Genomic DNA, 20,359 nt, shown 5'->3' with positions numbered 1-20,359 from the left:
GCCTAACCGTGTCGGGCCCACGCCAAGCCCACGTTGTTTCGTGCCGTGCCGGGCCGAAAAGTTAAAAATAAGGCCCAAGCCCACGTGCTTTCGTGCCGTGTCGGGCCGGCCCGTCGTGCCTAAGGCTAATTTGACTAAATTTAACGTGCTTTGTTGTGCCGGGTCGAGTCGTGCCGTGCCTTGTCGTGCTTTTTTCAATAAAGTAAGGCCCAGGCCCGGCCACGACTTCGTGCCCGTGCTTTTTGCGTGCTCGTGTCGGGCCGGGCTTCGGCCCGGCCCGGCCCGGCCCACATCCATCTTTAGGCAACTGTAACCATTGACATGAACCTCCCACTGTTGTAGAAACAACAAGCCAAACATACAAATGTCATCCGAGCTTGAAATTCTAACAAGCTAGGAATGTGTTGATTGTATAATCTATTACTATATACTAAAAGAGACACCATGAATGACACGTGTCAATTCCTGGTGCGATTTTTCCGCCAAAAACACTTTCCAAAAAAGTGTATCTGATTTTTTTTTATTTTTTTTTTTATTTTTTTGCCTTTTTATAAACTATTTATGTATAGAAACAAAATTTAATTTATAAATTATGGCAATAATAGATACAACGTAATAATAATTATTCTAAATTTGTAATATTTTAGTCAAATCGCTATATTAATAATGGAAAATGTATCACTCAATATTTTGGTCAACTTACCATATTAGCATTTTAAATATGCACATTAGATGAATAAATTTAAACGAATATGTTAAATGTTATAACTATGCAGTAGTTTGGGAGATATATATTCAGTAATATGTTGTGAAAAATGATCAAAATCAGTGCATGCATGAGATCTAATCTGGTTGATAAATGGCAAAAAAAATGAAAAATGTTTGCACTATTTTCGGATTCTTCTATCTACAAGTTGGTCAAATTACTACAATATCTAATTGTTCATTTGTAGGCATTGCTATATCATCTAATTGTTATTGAGTATACCAAACCAACTTATACAATCAATTACTCAAACCAGCTAATATAAAAGGCTAACAATCAGTTGCTGATTGCCTTTGAGACATTTGTGGACTTGTGGTAGGTGGTCTAAAAGAATGTATAGCACAAGAAGATGATCAAATTATTGAAGGTGTAATCATTTATATAGAGAGAAGGAGCAAAAGTGGTAGGTAACTTTGTTAAAGCATTTGTGATTTGTGAATCTATTTCAAGGTATAAAAAGTAAGCCATGCAAATGTGTTTGTGGGGGTCATATTTTAAGTGGAAAGAATAAGATGAAAGGAAAACCAAATGGGTTTTGGATTCTTTTTGTAATTTAAGACGTCAAAAGCAATTTTTGGTGCTCTTTGGTTTTTGTTTGTACTTTTTAGTGGTTAAAATAAAGGGGAAAACTTGAGGAATTTAGTGCAATAAAGTTTGAGAAGATTATGCTTTTCTTTGGTGTAGCTTTTGGTATATGCAAGGCAATATAGCCCCATTAAGGAGAGGTAAGGAACCATATGCCATTTCTTTGTTTCTTAACCGTGTTGATTTGTGTTGGTCAAAAGGGTTGCAAATCACATAATTATCACCATTTTATAGTAGCTTAGTGTTCTTAAATTCTTGCTCTATCATATTCAAATGGTTTAGTTGGTTAAGTTTTGAAAGACATCTCTTATTACGGGTATTTCTTAAATAAACGGTTGGAAATATTTATTACTCAATATAACACATTTTAACTTGTTTTAGTTGTAAGTTGAACTTGAGAGCTCTGTTTTTCTTGAACTTGTCACTGGCAAGGAGCGATATTCTCAATACTTTCAAGTGTATAGTACCCTTAAAGATATTTGTATTTATGGTACATATTTAGTAGATTGCGTGTATGTAGCCACACACTGATACAGAGTATCTCTCTTTTGTTCAAAGAAATTGTATAAAACGGTAAGCAATACAAGAAAACATAACTCAATAAAACATAGAAGTGTTAGAGTTTAGTTCGTGGCGGATCTTGAACAGAAAATTATGAGGGCCCAAGGTTTAAAAATTAAACACATTTCTGAATATAAATGCATTTAATCAATATATCTTTGATATATATATACTTTGTATATCTTAGCTTGTTTAATTGATAATTTCAAAAAAAACTTATCAGGGACCTGGCCCCAAATAGCCCAAAGAAATATCCTCTCTCTTGGTCCCCGTAAGTAAGAGCAAGATTAACGTTAGTATAAGCTAAGACTTCCACATCATCTTTTTATTAATCAGATTCTTGTCGAGACCCTTTCAGATTTACTTAATTTTTCCACTTCACCCCTCGTACTCATTCAAGACTCCTGAAATTTATGAAAATAAAAAATAAAAAATTATAATAATTAAGATTGAATTTACAATTTAAACGTCTTAAGTAGAGTCTTGGAATTCTTGCTCAAACTTTTGTCATACTCTTTCACTTAAATGGGAGGTCTTAAGTTAATACTTAATAATACTATTGCTAAGACTATTGCTCAGACCAGCGTTAATCTTGCTCTAATACTCCAATTTCTTTAACATAAGATAGAGTTTGATATAATATTATTTTTAGATATTCTTTTAACCTTAAATTGTGAATCAAATCATAAACAAGAAAGCTAAAAGAAATTATGAAAGAAATATTTCCCAAATGGCTCCAATTTTACGTCAAAGGATTACAAAAATAAAAGGGACCCACAAAGACCTCCATTTTCAACTTCTTTTCAAAAGCTTCAAAGTTTAAACAAACACTGAACTATTTTACTTCCCACGCTTTAAGTACGCTCTCTCTCTCACACACATCTCTCCACCCCGCTGTTATTCAATCTTTTTCTCTCTCCTAAAAAAATGAAGAACAACCACAAACCGCCGCGCCCACCACCACTGTCAGTGTCACAGCCATCAAATCCACCGTCCCAACTCAAGCCCAAACCCAACTCCCGCTCCAACTCGGACGAGTCACCCAAATCGCCACTTCGATCCGAAATACCACACCGATCCGACGACCAGGAACTCGACCACCATAAAAACGGCGGAGCAATTGTAGCTGTTGAGAAGTACTACTCTCCACTAACCTCACCTCTCCCTATAACTCCTCCAAAGGACGCCTCCACACCCGATAATTTCCCCTCGCCTCCGCACCAAATCATCCACTTCAACCGCCGGGAAGAAGCGCTTCCGCAATCTGGCGTCGTTTTCGGGGATGGAGCCGGTGGAGTGGAGAAAAAGGGAAGAGTTGGAGTTGGGGGAGGGGAGAAAAAGGGGAGAACTAGTGGTGGTGGCGCAGTGAGGTTTGCAGGTATGGAGGATATTGGGAGGAGGTCGAAGAAAGAGGGAGTGGTTGAGAAGGTTAATTTAGGGGTTAGGGTTCTTGAGATTGTGTTCTGTTTGATTTCTTTTTCGGTTATGGCTGCTAATAAAACCCAGGGTTGGAGTGGTGATTCCTTTGATCGCTATAAAGAATACAGGTCTTCCTTCTCTTTAAATTCCTACTAATTTGCGTAAATGCGTAGAAATTTGAACTTCTGTTTTGTGATTTTGGAGTTGATAGAAGGGGATGATGTAGTGATGTAGACGGGATTCAATCACGGTTATTAAATATCGCCCAAGTTCATAACCAGTCAAGCTAATTAACATTCACTTCCCATATTATGAAAGTATGAAATTAAGGGTAAATATTTTGTATCAATTTTGCTTGGAATTTGAACTGTTGTAGTGTTCTTGTATTGCTGATTTTGCTGCTTAATCTAAATCATGAAGCTATACAACTGAACTTGTAGATGATATGACAAATTAAGATTTTAATATTGTGTTTTCGTTGTTGTAGTTAGATATTGTTCTTTGGACAAAGTCATAGTATATTAGTTTGCGTAACTTGGTTTGCTTTTGCCTGTCTCATAGATTCTTGAAAAGGTATCAAGCATCAATTTTTTCGAGTTTTCTTTAGGGGGTAGTTTTGCTAGTGTGGAATGAATATATTTTTGCAGTATAGCTTTTTTAACTTAATTTGTTGGGTACAAAGTCATTTACTAACACAGTTGTGAAGTGATGAATATCCTCTTTTTATGTGGGACTGTTGTCTAAATTAGCATTATGATAGGTTGACCTTAGTTTTATCATTTGTCTAGCTTGCTAAACCAAAACTTTTGACCAATATCTAGGTGGGGCATTGATCTTTAACTAAGGTAGTACCACTAATATGTTAGGTTACTGAAGCAAAACAGCAATAATCATGTTGCCATGTTGCTGGTATTCCAGGACTGGTGTGAGATGCTGCCGTGCTGGGTACATTTCAGGTGAAGTAGTTAGCACTTAGCAGTACAAAGTTTTAGTGACTGCAAATTCGTGTAACCCGTGGCATTGTTTGTGAGCTTTACATCTCTTTGGATGAAGATTAGATTCTGGGTAGTGTGTGACATATTGGCAGAGTGGCAGGGGTGTTAGGGGAGTAATTTGATTTCAAATTCCTGTTTTATTAGTACATGAATAGAACTTACTAAGCGATGCATTGTGGTTTGGTTGATTATTTAATTGTGTATGCTCGGTTCTCACCTTATGTTATTCCATAATCAAGAGTGTAGTTATCTCCTCTTCTAGTCTTCTTATCCCAAAGAAGGAACATTTCATCTTCAATCCTCCCTCTCATAAACAACACCCAGTTCACTGTCCCCTCTTATCCTCCTCCCTGCCCATCTAAATACGCCTCTGTATCTCTCAGCTCTCCTCCTTTAATGATGCATGTGGGGCAAAAAGAAATGTATGCTCAAGCTGTGAGTTTGGATGTGTTCTTGGTGTTTGAACTTTGAAGATGAATTTGCTTGGGTTTGGGTGTTGTGATGTCATTTTTTAAGGGTCTTTTATGCAAGTCTTTGAGTTTTCTTGAGCGGTTTCCATGGATCAAATAGAAAAAACTTATGGCTCTAGGTACTAGGTCGGACGATAGGTAGAATGCGGATTAAAGCGTTGTATTTGATGGTTGAAGATGTATGAATTTTGGATTTTTAGGGAATAATGATAGGTAGAGAACGTCTTGAATGTGTAAAGGACAAATGTCTTCACACTTTTCAATATTTGAGATAAAGATTAAAGAACCTGATTCCTAAGCCACCAGCCAGCTCTATAGAGGTCCTACTGGACATCGAAAATAAGGATAAGTCTAAGTCATAAGTATTTGACTTGTTTCAAACAAGTATAAAAAAACTTCAAAGAAAAATCTCTTACTGGATATATTTTCATTCAACGCTTACAACTTGAGCATAAACTCCTATTCAGCCTGCCTGCATTGTTTATGGCTTTTCCTCTCACTCTTGTCTGATCACCGTCTTCTCTCACACTCTCCACGCCCCTTCTTAGGCCTCTTGTTTCCTTCGACAGCTCTACTACTCCTGTGGAATGTAGACCTGTTCATCCTTTTTTCTTCATGAAAGCCATGTAATAGCTGAGGCCGCTGGGCAGATTAGTCTGCACAACCCGCAATACATCACTGTCGAAGCTGCTTCTTACTTTTGTGAACTGTTGTTACAGAAGCCAATGTTTAACTGTGAATTTTGTGTCTATGTGTCACCATATGATGTGAGCTTTCTTTCTGTGGTGTCATGATTTAAAATTCCAAATATATGGCTAAGTTTGTGATTATTTGTAGTACTACTGCACTTAGCTTCCTTTCAACTTCCAGACTGTTTAAATCAATTGTACATATGGTTTGTTTTCTGGTCCATCATTTCTTCTAATGAGTGCAGTAGCCAGCTAAACTTATATTAGCCACCCACCTTTATCTTTTCTAAAGGAAATTAACATTATAGTTTTCTCAATGCAGGTTTTGTTTATCAGTGAATATTCTTGGATTTATGTATTCAGCATTTCAGGCATATGATGTAGCCAGCCATATGGTCGCTGGAAAACATGTGATTTCCCATAATCTCCGCTATCAATTTGAGTTTATTATGGATCAGGCAAGTATGAGTATCTTATAAACTTCTTGTAGAACTCAAAGTATGTTTTATGATAGTATATCTGCTGTCAAGTCCTTGTTTGTTATAAGTCTGCACTAATCCATGAATGTGAATCTATTTCAATGCTTGATCACAATATACAGATTTAAGTCGTGATAGTCATTTATGGAGTATACAAGATTAGCCACACTTGTCTGCTCGATGAATTTAGGCCTTAGTTGTCACTGCTCGTTTACACTAAATCGCTAATTACTTGTGGATTGGATTTTTTGGAAAGTCATGAGGAGTTGACATTAGCATTGGTGTTTAGGTTGTAGCAGGGATAAAAGTTTTCATGTATCTACATTCTGATGGGACATAGTATTTGCATTTTGCTGAATTATCACCAACGAGATAAACCTTTTTACAATTTATAGTGGGGAGGTGATAATTTCGATTGGACACACATGAACAAATTCAGGCAGATGAAGTCTCGACCTGTCTAAGCTGCAACTTTGATCTACTCCTTGCAGCAGCCCCTAGAAAAGAGCAAACCTAAAGATTGTTGTGTGAGATGTGGGCAGGTAATTTACTGAGTGAACATTATGCAATGGTTCAAGAAAACAAGAAATATATGGATGTTCGACTATGATCAGACATGTCGGGGGACTTGTCTTGGGTATGCGGAGGTAGAGACGCTTTCCATCAACTTAAGAGATTTACCCCCTCCATCCCATATTAAATTTCCCACTTCCCATTTTGCAATGTCCCAAAAGACCTCCCATTTATTTCTCAAGTCAAAACTTACTTTTCCTTTCTATGACATGAGCACCTTTTGTCTCTTAATTTTAGTCTCTTTGTTGTTAAATCCAAGTGCCACTTAGAAGTAATAAGTTAACCATGGGAGGGAGTTTGTGATGTTAATGAAGATCCAAAACAGTGGGATGACACTCCGCCATGTGTATCACCACAAATATTTGATGGAAGAATTTTCAGTTCCAAAAGACTATCATGTAAGATGTGCAGGTAATTAACTGAATGTACATCATGCAATGGTTCAAGAAATCAAGAGAACAAGAAATGTTTGGTTGTGTGACTGTATGACTTATGAGAACAAATTGACTGAACTTCGTCAACATATGAGAACTATGGGAGGGAGTTTGCCTTGTTAATGAAGATTCAGGACAGTTTAGGAATGCCACTCACTCACTCTCTCAGACCTGCAAATCTTTTAGAAGAAAATTTCAGTTCCATCTAGAAGTGAATATTCAAATTCAGGCTTCAAATGTCTCTTTTAAATATCGCATTATCTTAGTTTTATCAGCAATTTATTTTAATTAGCATCTGTGAATACTAAGACGTTTCTCCGTTGAACTTTACAGATAATTGCATACCTTCTGATATCAGCCTCATCAGCAGCAGCCTCGAGGGTTGATGATTGGCAAGCGAATTGGGGAAAAGACACATTTACAGAGAAGGCTAGTGCATCAATCAGTATGGCTTTCTTGGCATTCTTAGGTTTTGCCATGAGCTCTTTAATTTCAGGTTACAACCTCTGCAACCGTGATTTATCGTGAATCGCTGAAGACAATTCTGCCAATTCTGTATCAACTGGTAATATTTTTTTTAGTTAGCTGTAGCATTTGTACAGGAAATATAAGGAATAGGGGAAGTGAATTTTAATCTGTGAATAAGTCTATATGACAATAATTTGTGGCAATGAAGAAGTCAAGAGATACAAATCCAAAGTTTTTGTTCAGTTTTTTTCTTAAGCAATCAAATTAAAGTGACATTGTTGGCCTCTCTTTCTTTTCTCCTTTCAGTAGATTAATTACTAATTGTCCAGTAATACGGAGTACATTCTTAACTTATACGAGTCGGTGATTAGAGGTAAACCAGGTTAGTACAAAAGAGCCTCGACTACGGACTACAATTCCAGAAAGTCTATATTGGATTGAGAAAAGTCCAATTCAATCCAATCCATTCCAAACTTGTCGGATTGGATCAGACTCTGACTTAACTCCTCTAAAAATGTTATTATTTAATTTGCGTGTATGATACACAGTATAAAGATACCGAGTGAGTATACAAATGAACCTAAACATACTAAATATTCAAACATCAACATAGGAGGATCGTTATAATCAAATATTACTTCAACAACAAAATTTTCTTACACATCTCCTCGTTGGACGGTTAGGACATGTATGACAATTTGTCTAGACAACGTGTACATGGAAACCATTTTGTAAAACATGCACTATCACCTCGAGGAAATATATTTCAATCTTATATATGTTTTTGTCATCAGATCAAAATAAATTCAAATATGGTACTCAGAAGTTTAAAATTTGTACTCACAAGTTTAAAAATGGTACTCAAAAGCTCAAATATGATACTCATAAGTTTCAAAATGTTGTTCATTTCTCAAATATGGTACTCAAAAGTTTTCAAAATAATGATGAAATTACCACCTAACCCTCAATATGTGTTTGAAAACACATCTCTGAGATGGGCATCTCCGTCCTCCTATCACCTCTACTCTATCTATCGTTGCTCAAGTGGTCTATTTGTTTGATCAATTTTGGTTCATAAAGTAGTTATTTAATTTGTTTGATCAATTTTGATGCATAAAGTAGTTATTTAATTTCTTTGATTAAATTTTATTGACAAAACCAATCCTTGACAATATTCGGAACATAACATTAGCCGGGCCCATCTTGTTTAAATTGCCAGCGCTAAATAATTGAGTTGCAGGCTTGGTCAAGAAGCCTTTGGGCCCACGATGTCTTCCATTAGTAAAGCTGCACTTCAGTTTTTGGTTTGGGCCCAACAAACAGCTTAGTATTTAAGTACGTACGACGGGCTGTCAAATGGGTCTACGGGCGGATCCGGAGCGCGGTTGCAGTTTGGGTCTAACGGTTCGGATATAATTGGATAATTTTTGTGAAGGGTCAATGTGCCCAGATGGATTAAATGTGTGAATTTTAGTTTTTGGGTCAATTTGATTTTTGTCGTAATATCGGTCAGATCGAATCAGTTTTTAATAATCCTATATACGAGCAGTAAAGCCTAAGAGTTTAGTCCAAAGATATACGAAGTACATGAAAAAAGAATAATGGACATAAAAATGACATATACTATTACAAAGTATGAGAGTTTGTCATATGATTACATAGTTCAATTCCATATTTATGATAAATAATAGTTTTAAGGACACAACTTTTAGTTTGTACAACGCGTTTTAGGACTTCCTTACATATATGTGTTCATTACGTGTCAGTCACATATAGTATGCTTGTTAGCTCCAGTATGTATATAGATTCTTGTAATAGTGTGTATTTATTTTCGATTACAGACTGTGATTAATTATCTATCGCTAAATAGACCCTCGAACAAAAGAGCTCATAAATTCATAATGTATATATTATTCTCCTTACCTTTCAAACTATAGTATCCTGATTATGGAAGTTAATCAAGTGAGGAGGCTTTTAGAGGTTGGAGTCCTATCAATTGTACCACTATCATGTGACCATTATTAGACACTCCATATTATTAACCCTTTACAGTTTTACCCTTTGTATTGTTGATCATGAAACCCTTGACAGTTGACATAAATCCAAATGTAGTTCTTGTTCAAATTCTGAGTCTCGAGGTGGTACAAAGGGTACAAGTACAATTGTACCCCTCTGGTACCCTTGTATTACTATAGCATTTGGTAAATGGAAGATTGGTAGTAGATCCAACATCTCTTTCATTAACAAAAAATCGCCAAGGCAACATCATGCATGTGAGCCTCGAATCATGTTGCTCATTATTTTGGCAGAATTCATAGCAACTAAAAAACAAAAATATCATTTTAAGGCGGCTCTTTGAACTTTTTCCCAACCGCATAAATCAATATTGTAAAAAAATTGTCATAAGCCACATTTTAAAACACGGACTTTATAAAAAAAAAAACACCCTATATAATTTTTTAAACAAGAAGAAACCTTATTGTAATATGTTGTATGAAGGACCATCTTATACTGAATTCTGACTTTGAGTCCACTTTTTAACATTGACTATATGTATGTAGGGCTGATAAATTCATTTGAACTCGATGGATAACCATTTACTCGATCCTATATATATAATATATATATATATATATATATATATATATATATATATATATATATATATATATATATATATATATATATATATATATATACGAAAATTCGAATTAAAGAGGATGATAAACGGGTGATGGATAGATCTGTCGGGTTAGGATGAAGACTCGTCCAACCCATCACCCGATACATCACACTACCTATCCAATATCCATCCACCCGTTAATTATATTATAAAATCAAATAAATTAGCGCTTCTTTATGATTTGCGAATAACTGATGTGTAACACAAATTAGATGATAAACTAACTTTAACTAACCAACAAAACTATTAATTGCATCTCGGTTCAATGGTGATTGGGGCTGAACTTAATTAGGAGGACTGCGTGTTCGATCCACCGCAACAACAATTGGGAGAGAACTTGAAGCTATTCACCCAGAACGTACTCACCCCAAATCCAAATTAGCTCTAAGGGCGAAGCGGTGGTAACATCAAATGAAAATAAAAAGCTTGGCAATCAGCAACACTATATTTGGTTGGTAGTATTAAGTACGTAGTTCCTAGAAATGTCAACAAGTTGGTTGGTAATTTGATACTCCGTATGTTTATGTAATTTAAGATGTAACAATACAACATATATACGGAGTATATCAAGTTTTAATTCATTAGTCACTTTATTCTCAGATCTTAATTTTAATTATTATAATGTCCAAACAATTTATATTTTTTAATGATCGCAAATTCACAACTGATCCACCTCGGACCCATTGCTACCCCTACGTGCATGGGACCCACGTGGTTTCGACCTAAACTATTTGATTTTTTTATACTTCCGGTTTTCATTTTTATTTACACGATACAATTGAGTTTTGGACACCATTCACACAAGCTCTTTTGACTTCTTTTTGCAATTATACTTAAAAAATTAAAAAAAAACTTAATTGTGTTGGGTTTTGTTAGATTAGTTATATTTTATAAATATCAATTTTTTATAAAGTTTTTCTTATCCATAATTAAAGATATTAATATTTAAAATTGTATATTGACAAACATGATTAAATAATTGTGTCAGGTAAACCAAACCAAAATAGAGGAAGTATATATAATTTGGGTAAATTTTGTACGGAGTATAATGATACTCCCTCCGTATTTAATTATTTATCTAAGGGATACACTTGCCTTTTCCGGCCGTATTTATTTAAGAGATACACTTGCCATTTTTAGTAACTTATCAACCCAACCATCTAATTAAATAATACATCTAATTTACCCTATGACCATCATCCTATTAAACAAATAATTTCATAAACCCACTCCACCTCCCACCCCCCCCAAATGACAAGGTCTCTCCTTGTTTAATTATTAAAATATTTATCCAACCCCACTTTCTTTATTATTTTATTTCATTCAATTCTTCTTCTTAATACCCGTGCCCGACCAAATGTATCTCTTAAATAAATACGGAGAGAGTAACATGCACGTTGCCGTCTGGATGTTGGGCGGATGCACAAATTGGAAGTAGGTGCCAAATAATAATAATTTTGGGATATGGTTTGAAATTAGACAAAACTAGCCGTCCATATCCATTGTCTTTTTAAGTTCACTAATTGGCCAATTGAGTTGAATTTTTGGCGTTAGTGTTGCATCGTGTATTTTCATTACCTACCAATCAATATCTATCAACAATATTAAGTATTTACCATAATCAAATATTATTCCCAACAAATCTCTCACCGATTTGCAGGAGATTTCCTAATTAAGGTTAATTAATGGAGGGTGACTTCATACAATGACTTGATTTATTTTATTTTATTTATTTGTTGTGAGTTTCGATTGGACCAGGGCCCGTTTAAGCCGTAAAATTTTGGTCGCTAACTAGTTTGTATTATCTAGGTTAGATGTTGAAATCGATTTACAAAAATTTCCCCTATGATTAGAAAATTAAACTCAGCGTCGGGATTCATAACCAATACCCAGAATTATAGATTATTTTTCCCGATTATTATACTTCCACTGTGATTTTTACGTTTCATTATAAAGTTTGATATCTATTTTTTCATAAAAAATATTCTATTTGTTAGTGTGTTTTGGAGTTACATTATGTGATATCTATATGACTATATTATTAAAGCGGAGTGGTGAGGAATGGAAAGGCTGTAAAACCCCAATCTTCACCTCTCATGCAAAGTTATTTGAGGAAATTCAGGCAATTAAAAAAAAACAGCAAAAGTCTTCTTACGCAGTTAAATGAGAGATTAATTGAAAATAAGAATAAGTAAGATATTTGGCAGGAAATAATAAGGAAACACTTTAAAAATACACTTTCAAATTTCGTCAAAAATATTACACACAAAATGGAAACACTATTGTTATGAATTTGATCAAGTAAATTTTTTATCATGTATGTAGTACTCTTTTATAACTGATCTAAAACAAACTACACATCTCTTGTATAGCCTACACATTAGCCGGCCTTTTATGGTTAATGCATTATCTATGATCAAATTTTTATCAGAGTACATGTATGATAATTAAAAAGACAATATTATTTTTGTACTATTATTGTTTTGTGTATGCTCATGTGTAAAAGATGAATATAAAGTATACACCGTGTCACTATGTTACACTCTCTATACAAAAAGTCAACTTGAGAGTTCGTTAATTTATTGTGGTTGGTCAATGAGCATTCCAAAGATAACGGTGGAAAAGTCCAACGTAGATGATATTTGGTGTTCATGGATAAATATGTATGATTGAAATCCTAATTTATATTCATATTTTTTTAGGCCTTTTTTTAATTTTAGAACTAAATATTTAACTTTCAACTTCTGAAGTGTGATGAGATGCAAGTGACTTAGTTTGACAATGTCATTGATAAATATGGACATCATGGAAGAAGGAAAAGTGTATTATATATTGCCAATTTGGAGATAATGTCATTAGATACGAGTTATTAATATGTTTCGGATAATAATAAATTGAAATTTGGTGAGAAAGTTGAGATCTTGGAGGTACTGGATGATATTGAAGATATACTGCGATCAATTTCAGATTCAAACATTTTGATAGTGTGCCACAATACCTTAACAAGAAAAAATCTAGCACAAGTATATACTCTTTTTTTTAAAATTCAAATAAGACTATAGTTTAAACCCGTTTAATAGTATAGATAATTGGGTTAAATTGTGTTTGTGTTAGTGGATTCCTCTTCCCAAGCTATCGAACAGAGACAATAAATTCATTAAGTTCGTGCATTTGCATATGATTTTGTCTAATTTGACTAATTCCTAATCACTAACTGGTGAACGAGTCATCGGATAGTGGGTTCCATATTCATTGGTTTTTAAAATTACGAGCATACCATTTAGTTAGTTTTAATAATATAGATGTGATGCATGAGTACGAGCAATTATTATGACATTGTTGAGCATACTACTATTCTACTAATATTATTATGACATTGTTAAGCATACTACTAATGAACGTTTTGGTATTGCCACACAATAAACATTGTAGTTAACATTGCCGATTAAGAGACTTGTTATACTTTTTATAGGTACAGCACATACTAGTTTTTTTTGTATATCTAAGCTTCACGTGGGCGATGGCATGAAGTTGGTGTTTTATGAAGATTGGCATGAAAATACAAACTAGATATCCTACAAACTAGAATCTTTCTCCGCATGAAGTTGGTGTTTTATGAAGATTGGCATGGAAGGCATACTCTTCGTAGATTTCCTAAGTCGTACAGACTTATATCTTATACTCCATATCATATAGCTAAGATATTACACAATTCTGCCACATACGATATTCTATCATACTACCTCCGTTTCAAAAAGATCTTTACAGTTACTATTTGCACGGACTCCAATGCAATATTTAACTACTAATATATCCAATTTCGTATGTGAAAAAATTATAAAAATGTGATATTATGAAAATACATCCCGAGACCAATCTAACAAGATCTTACATGTAAAGTTTTGATGTATATAATGGTGAGAATTTACGGTCAAAGTTTTTATAATTTGGACACATTTTCCAAAGCGTAAAGAACTTTCCAAAACGAAGATAGTATAAGATAACGTAATTATCATCCGCTCAATAATAACTTTGATTCATCATACTTAGTCTAACGTAAGTTATGTTTTTCTGTTTTTCTATGTATCTAGACTAAATTAAATTTATCACACTAGTACGTAGTCCGTAACACATAAAATAGTAGCTTCTTCCCTCCTAACTTTCACCTAATGACATTATTTTATTTCCATAGTCAAAAACAAAAACAAAACAAACTATGGATACGGGGTACTATTATATATATAGGTATAATAACATATACTTCCTCGACACTATTCACACAAACACCTTTGACTTCCTTTTGTTATTTATACATAAAAAAAAACATAGTCGTGTGGGGTTTTATTAGATTCGTATCAGTAAATATTATTTAAATATCAAATTTTATAAAATTTTTCCGATCCACAATTAGAGATATTAATGTTTGAAATCGTGCATTGGCAAATGTGCCTACATAATTGTGTCATTTAAAAAAGAACGGAAGAAGTACATACGAAGTATATGAAAATACTAAACTATGAAACTATCCTTAATTCCTTATATTCTTAAACAAGGTAGTGAGCTAGGGACCCTGTTGGAGCTAGTATCCGAGTATTGTATTAACAATTGAACGTATTAATGAATATAGTATCGTAACTTTAAACTTGAAACATGCCACTTATTTATCTACTCCCATGAGATATTGTCAATAAAATCAGAACATGGATCGAGCTTCTTCCGTTTCCGTTTCCGTTTCCGTTTCCATTCCCATTTCCATTCTCATTCTAGTGCAGGTAATTCCATTGAGTACTGGAATCCATAATTGGCTTCCTCCATCACCGACGAATACGAATACGAATACGGATACAAATCTCCATTACTGCCATAGTTATTCCAGACTGAACTAGTACCAGTAATACCATACTCATTGTTGTTGTTGTCGTCGTCGTCATTATAGGAAAAGTTAGCAGGAATAAGGTTGTTGTTGACTTCATTGAAGGTGACATTGTTGCTAATGGCGTTGTTTTGGACATTAATATTGACAGCAACATCAACATTATTACTGTTTCCAGACGCAGATGAACGAGGGTTTTTCTTATTTTTCTTCATTATCACTGGCGCTACAGATAAGCTTTCTTCTCCCTTTTTCTTTTTCCCGTCGCTTGCTTTTTTAGGTCGCGACGCCTTTTTCTTTTCCGACTTATTTTTTTGCTTTTTGTAGATTCTGCATAACACCCAGTCATCCAGCTACAAAACAATTCAACTCATTAATTCATTTGGAATAATTAATAAATCGCATATTTTACCATCTTAAAAAAAATAAAACTAAAATAAAGAAGGGTGAAAGAGTTAAAGAGAGTTAAAGAAAATCACATAGGGAATGTAAAAAATTGAAGAGAAATTAAATTAGGTAGGCATATATAAAAGTTTTCATCTATTTTGAAAATACAAATTATTTTTCGATTTTTGTAGGTTATAAAAAACAATCTGTCCTAATAAATCACTACACCAAAAATATAAATATAAATATTTCATTTTTGGACATACTCTTTTCCCAATTTTCTATATACTTTTCTCACTTTTCCACACACTTTTCCCACTTTTCCATAAATCATTATTACTTTTTCTTACACATTCTACAATTTTTCCATTTTTCAATCCCCACATTCTTTTTATTTGTACTTTAAACATTAAACAATTACTTACTTTTTCCTTTCCCAAAAAAAAAAAAAAACACTCCCAATTATTAAAAAACGCGTAAATGTCCAAAGTGGACACTTAAATAGAAACGGAGAGAGTAATATATACATACCCTCATACCAATATCCTCATTAGGAAAATTTCTGTGTACGTTGGGAGGACCCTCGACACGAAATTCATGCATAATCCAATCCGTCTTGTCACCCATTTTAGGTTTTCCTTCGTAGTACACCAAAGACTTTCGGTATCCAATTATTTTATTTGACTTATCACGTATTTCTTTATCAGCTCCGGTGGCTTTCCAGTACCCGTCCCCGGCCTTCCGGTCAGGACGAGATCCATTCTTGTATTTTTTGTCCCTTGGTGTAAAGAAATACCAATCTCGCTCTCCTTGTGGTAGGAAATGTTCTGCATGCATGCATCCGCAATATCAAACATGCATTTTCCAATTACGTACAAATACCAAATATATAAAAGATACATATTTTGATCGACTAATTAAACAAATAACGTATAACATTATGTTCTATAAAATTCCTAACTAATATTTTTTTTTTAAAAAAAAAAGGTAAACATATAGAGACCGAGCATAATTAAAAAGTGAGGAACTTTATGGATGAATTTTATGGAACAGATGGAGTACGTTACTATGCAAATATATACACGAAAAAGCAATAAACAATTTTATTTAATTGAAGGCAGGGCTACACATGCACTATGTAAATAACTATATACGTAATAATTTTTTGACCTTAAACAAAACTTCATGTGTATATTATGCAAGAAGATACATCCGTTTGCCTCCTCCTAAAACCTAGCAAATGCTCATAGCAACTCTCAATTTTATGAGGCATTATTCAGGCTTTCACTTGGATGTCTATACATGTACGCTATCACAATGAAATCAACGACTAATCATATTTTTTACATAATATTCATAAAGATCGAACATCAATAAACAAAAAAAGTGACCTAAAAAACATGTTGTATGATCATAAATTCAGGGCCGGCTAAAGGGCGGTCCAATCGGACCTACAGCACCGGGCCACATAATTTTTGGGGCCCAAACGAAATTGTGTTTAAAGGATGATATATGTTTGTCCCAGTTGGTAAACGGTAATAAGTGTGGGAGACGATACCTGAGTTCGATTCTTAACTCATGCTGTTTTTTGTATATTTTTTTTGCTTTTTCAATGGCTGTCAAACTTTTTTCATTCATTTCTAAAATTGACCCACATAAAACGTTAAACCATATTATTAATTTGACTCTATATTTTGTATAAATAAAATAATATTAATATAATAATTATGTGTTTTACATTGAACGTAAAAAATTTAGGGGCCCAATATCTATATTTATTGATACAATAAATTGTACTATTAACGACGGAAAATCCCGTCGCGAAAGGCCAATAATCGTTGATTAACGACGGGATTTCTTGGGGGCCGTCGTTAATAGAAATCCCGTCGTAAATCCGTCGTAAACCCGTCGTAAAAGACATTTGCGACGGTTATTCCCGTCATTGTTTGGTTGTTAGCCCCGTCGCAAAAGGCTTTTGCGACGGGATTTTGACCCGTCGTAATTAGGTTGTCGTTAAAGATACAAATTCTTGTATTGTTAGCACAGGGCCTCCAAATTGTCGGAGACGGCCCTGCATAAATTCATAATAAAAAAAAAAAACTTAAAAAATAAATAAATAATAATTACACTAAAAATTACATACGTATTCCATCAACTCGACCTAGAATCAATAATCACGTTAATAGCGAAAAATCGTACGTACCAGCAAGAAAGTTAGGATGGTGCTTGTAGATATTAACTTCATGCATGAGGTTTTTGGGCAAGATTTGACATTTGATCTTCGGTTCGAGATAGACACTAATTAATTCTTCATCGTGGGGATGGAACCTGAAACCTGTTGAATAGTCTTTATAGAATAATTGAGATTTTTGAAGGGCCAAATTCGTAGAGGGGTCAAGTTGTTGTTCCATGGTTTAGAATCGTACGTAAAAGAAAGAAAAAGCAAATTAAAGTAGTTAAGATAGATTTTTCTCCTCCTTTTTAAGAATCGTACGTAAAAAATTATTCACTCCTGTTGTTGACTTATATTAACACACTCCTTTTTAAGATAGATTTTTCTCCTCCTTTTTAAGATATATTTTATCCCATAAGATAATTAATACTTAGCTTTTTACAGATAATATAATGCTGTATATTTTTTGAAGATAAATATCATTTTTTGCTGATTTTTATTTAATTTTCTATCTCTTATTATTAGCAATCCAAAAGACTTTTTTTCCCCTAAGGATTCAACTTGTTACAAACTTACATTGGCGGAGCCAGAAATTCAACGTTGGGGGAGGCGAGAAAATAAATGGAACTAAAAATAAGGGGGGGTGAGGAAAAAAAAGTAAAACTAATAAGAAATAATATGGTATAAGGATTTGATCCCTAGATCGAGGAGTATAAATGACTTGTTAAAATAGAAATAACCATTGAGACAAGTACTATTTAGTGATATATTTTAATATTTAGTACTATATATTAAGCATTTTAAACATTGTTGGGAGGCAGCCGCCCCCACCCGCCCCCCCCCCCATCTCCGCCTCTGCATTGTACTACTGGCGCGAATAATATTTGATCACATACTCCATATTGTGAGTATTCTCCCTGTTTTTAGTACTTTTAAGAGTTTGACTTTTACACTATCCATATGATAGAGATATAAATCTATTATTTCGTAGGATTTAATTTCTTAGGATATTTGATGTATATTAGACTTCTAATAATATATTAATGTTCCTAGTTCTATGAGGACTAATATTGTAAAATCCATTTAAGAATTGGTGCATAATCTATATATTATACTAAAAGAGAGGAAATCAATGTGGTGATGACAAGTGTCACTCATTGATTGCCTCTCTTTTAATATAAATAATTAAAATAAATATTTTTCTAACTATCTCTATTAAATAAAAATCTTTTATGGACTTCCTAATATTAGATTTTCTAAGTGAAATTAAGGAAACTATGCATATACGGATTAACTAAATATACTATTGATTTTATTTATATATAACATGAATATCTTTATATTTTGCATAATACATAACTGTTTTTTTTAATTGTATTTTATTCTATATATACATTGTTGTATTTCAATTTAGATCTGATATCTATATAACTATACTAAAAGAGTGGCCTAAAAGCAAAACTGACACATGGCGCTCTCACATTGATATTTTTCCCGCTCTTTTTTCTTCCCCTAAATAAATGAACTGAATTACTTAGTTAATTTAATAATTTTTATTACATGTGCATATATTTTCCAAACCAAAAGATTATATGCGTGTGAATATTTCATTTAATATTAGCACGGTAAAAATTTAGAGCTTTAAATTAAGCAATTTAATAATAGCATAAATAAAACGATGGTCATAAAAAAAAGTAAGATATCCACGCAATTGGTGAATGTGTATTAACGACAATTGGTCAACTATTATTTTAAGATATTTATTTTATTTATTTATGAGTAGAATTAAGCGATAGGCATATAAATAATGTATTAACGACAACTTAACTTAAAGTCAATTGCATGTATAATTTCAAAATATTATTAGTAGTTTGGCCAATATTTTGTTGAATAAATTGATATATGTATAGTACGTACGTAATTTGGGATGCTTAAAATAATTCTTGTATATATGTCAATGAAAATGTAACACAGTCTTGCATGTGAATATAATTGACATAAGTTTTTACAATTTTTTTACCAAATAAACCAATAGTCCGTCATGTATAAGATATCTACGACACACATCATAACTATCTATACAAGACATTTACGACACACTTTATAACTATCTATATATCTATCAATAAATAACCCGGAACCACATCTGACACATGTCACACTCTCATTAAAAAGAAATCGCTATTTTTCCCTTCCATATTTATTCGAATTAACTTATGTAATTATTTAATGTATGGAAATAAGGCTATCTTATTTATTATGTCATTGCTTAAAAATAAGTACTAATATGTTTGCATAAGGAAACAAATAAAATTAACAACCTAATTACTTAACATTGTCGTATATAGGATACGTCACTTTAGTCAATTGATTTGATAAAGTCATAATATCAGGATTTTCTATCTATCGTATAATATACTAAAATAGAGGAAATTAATATGGTGGTGACAAATTTCACTCTATCATTCGCCTTCTTTTCATATAAAATAAATAATATAATTTATAAAATTAACCATACTAATCTAACGCCTAATTAGAATATTTACCGATCATGGAACGTTTAATAACAATATTATGGAAAGGAAAATTTGAATTCTAATGTACCTTATTTTGTCAGCAAGTTGTATTACTATTTAAATAATACGAAGTATGGCAATATACAATACTATTTTACCTTATTAATATAATGCATAATAAAGATATTTAGCAATCTTAGAACATCACTAGGTTTTTAGCAACAATATTATTAACGCAACTTTACCATACTAATGTAACATAATCTCATATCTAATATCTTATACGGA

The 20,359-nt window shown here is 33.2% G+C and overlaps 2 protein-coding genes across 2 annotated transcripts; one reads left to right on the top strand and one right to left on the bottom strand.

Moving 5' to 3' along the window:
* Positions 1-2,741: 2,741 nt before the first annotated feature.
* LOC110789446 (CASP-like protein 4A3) lies at positions 2,742-7,731 on the top strand. Its single transcript, XM_021994110.2, has 3 exons — positions 2,742-3,459; positions 5,808-5,943; positions 7,305-7,731. The coding sequence occupies exons 1-3, from the start codon at positions 2,840-2,842 to the stop codon at positions 7,497-7,499; spliced, it is 951 nt and encodes a 316-aa protein (XP_021849802.2). The 5' UTR covers positions 2,742-2,839; the 3' UTR covers positions 7,500-7,731.
* A 6,807-nt stretch (positions 7,732-14,538) lies between these two features.
* LOC110789438 (NAC domain-containing protein 2-like) lies at positions 14,539-17,877 on the bottom strand. Its single transcript, XM_021994101.2, has 3 exons — positions 17,586-17,877; positions 15,914-16,209; positions 14,539-15,348 (listed from the first exon to the last, which is right to left on the bottom strand). The coding sequence occupies exons 1-3, from the start codon at positions 17,791-17,793 to the stop codon at positions 14,881-14,883; spliced, it is 972 nt and encodes a 323-aa protein (XP_021849793.2). The 5' UTR covers positions 17,794-17,877; the 3' UTR covers positions 14,539-14,880.
* Positions 17,878-20,359: the final 2,482 nt, after the last annotated feature.

Source organism: Spinacia oleracea, chromosome 5 (genome assembly GCF_020520425.1).
Source record: "Spinacia oleracea cultivar Varoflay chromosome 5, BTI_SOV_V1, whole genome shotgun sequence".
Classification (NCBI taxonomy): domain Eukaryota; kingdom Viridiplantae; phylum Streptophyta; class Magnoliopsida; order Caryophyllales; family Amaranthaceae; genus Spinacia; species Spinacia oleracea.
This window is presented reverse-complemented; position numbering and strand designations above follow the sequence as displayed.

Excerpts from the sequence above, each read along its gene's own strand:
- LOC110789446 (XM_021994110.2), top strand. The coding sequence starts at position 2,840 with ATGAAGAACAACCACAAACCGCCGCGCCCACCACCACTGTCAGTGTCA. Across the intron at positions 3,460-5,807 it reads GATCGCTATAAAGAATACAG|GTTTTGTTTATCAGTGAATA; the intron begins GTCTTCCTTCTC and ends TTCTCAATGCAG. Across the intron at positions 5,944-7,304 it reads TTGAGTTTATTATGGATCAG|ATAATTGCATACCTTCTGAT; the intron begins GCAAGTATGAGT and ends TGAACTTTACAG.
- LOC110789438 (XM_021994101.2), bottom strand. The coding sequence starts at position 17,793 with ATGGAACAACAACTTGACCCCTCTACGAATTTGGCCCTTCAAAAATCT. Across the intron at positions 16,210-17,585 it reads CCATCCTAACTTTCTTGCTG|AACATTTCCTACCACAAGGA; the intron begins GTACGTACGATT and ends GCATGCATGCAG. Across the intron at positions 15,349-15,913 it reads ATGAGGATATTGGTATGAGG|CTGGATGACTGGGTGTTATG; the intron begins GTATGTATATAT and ends ATTGTTTTGTAG.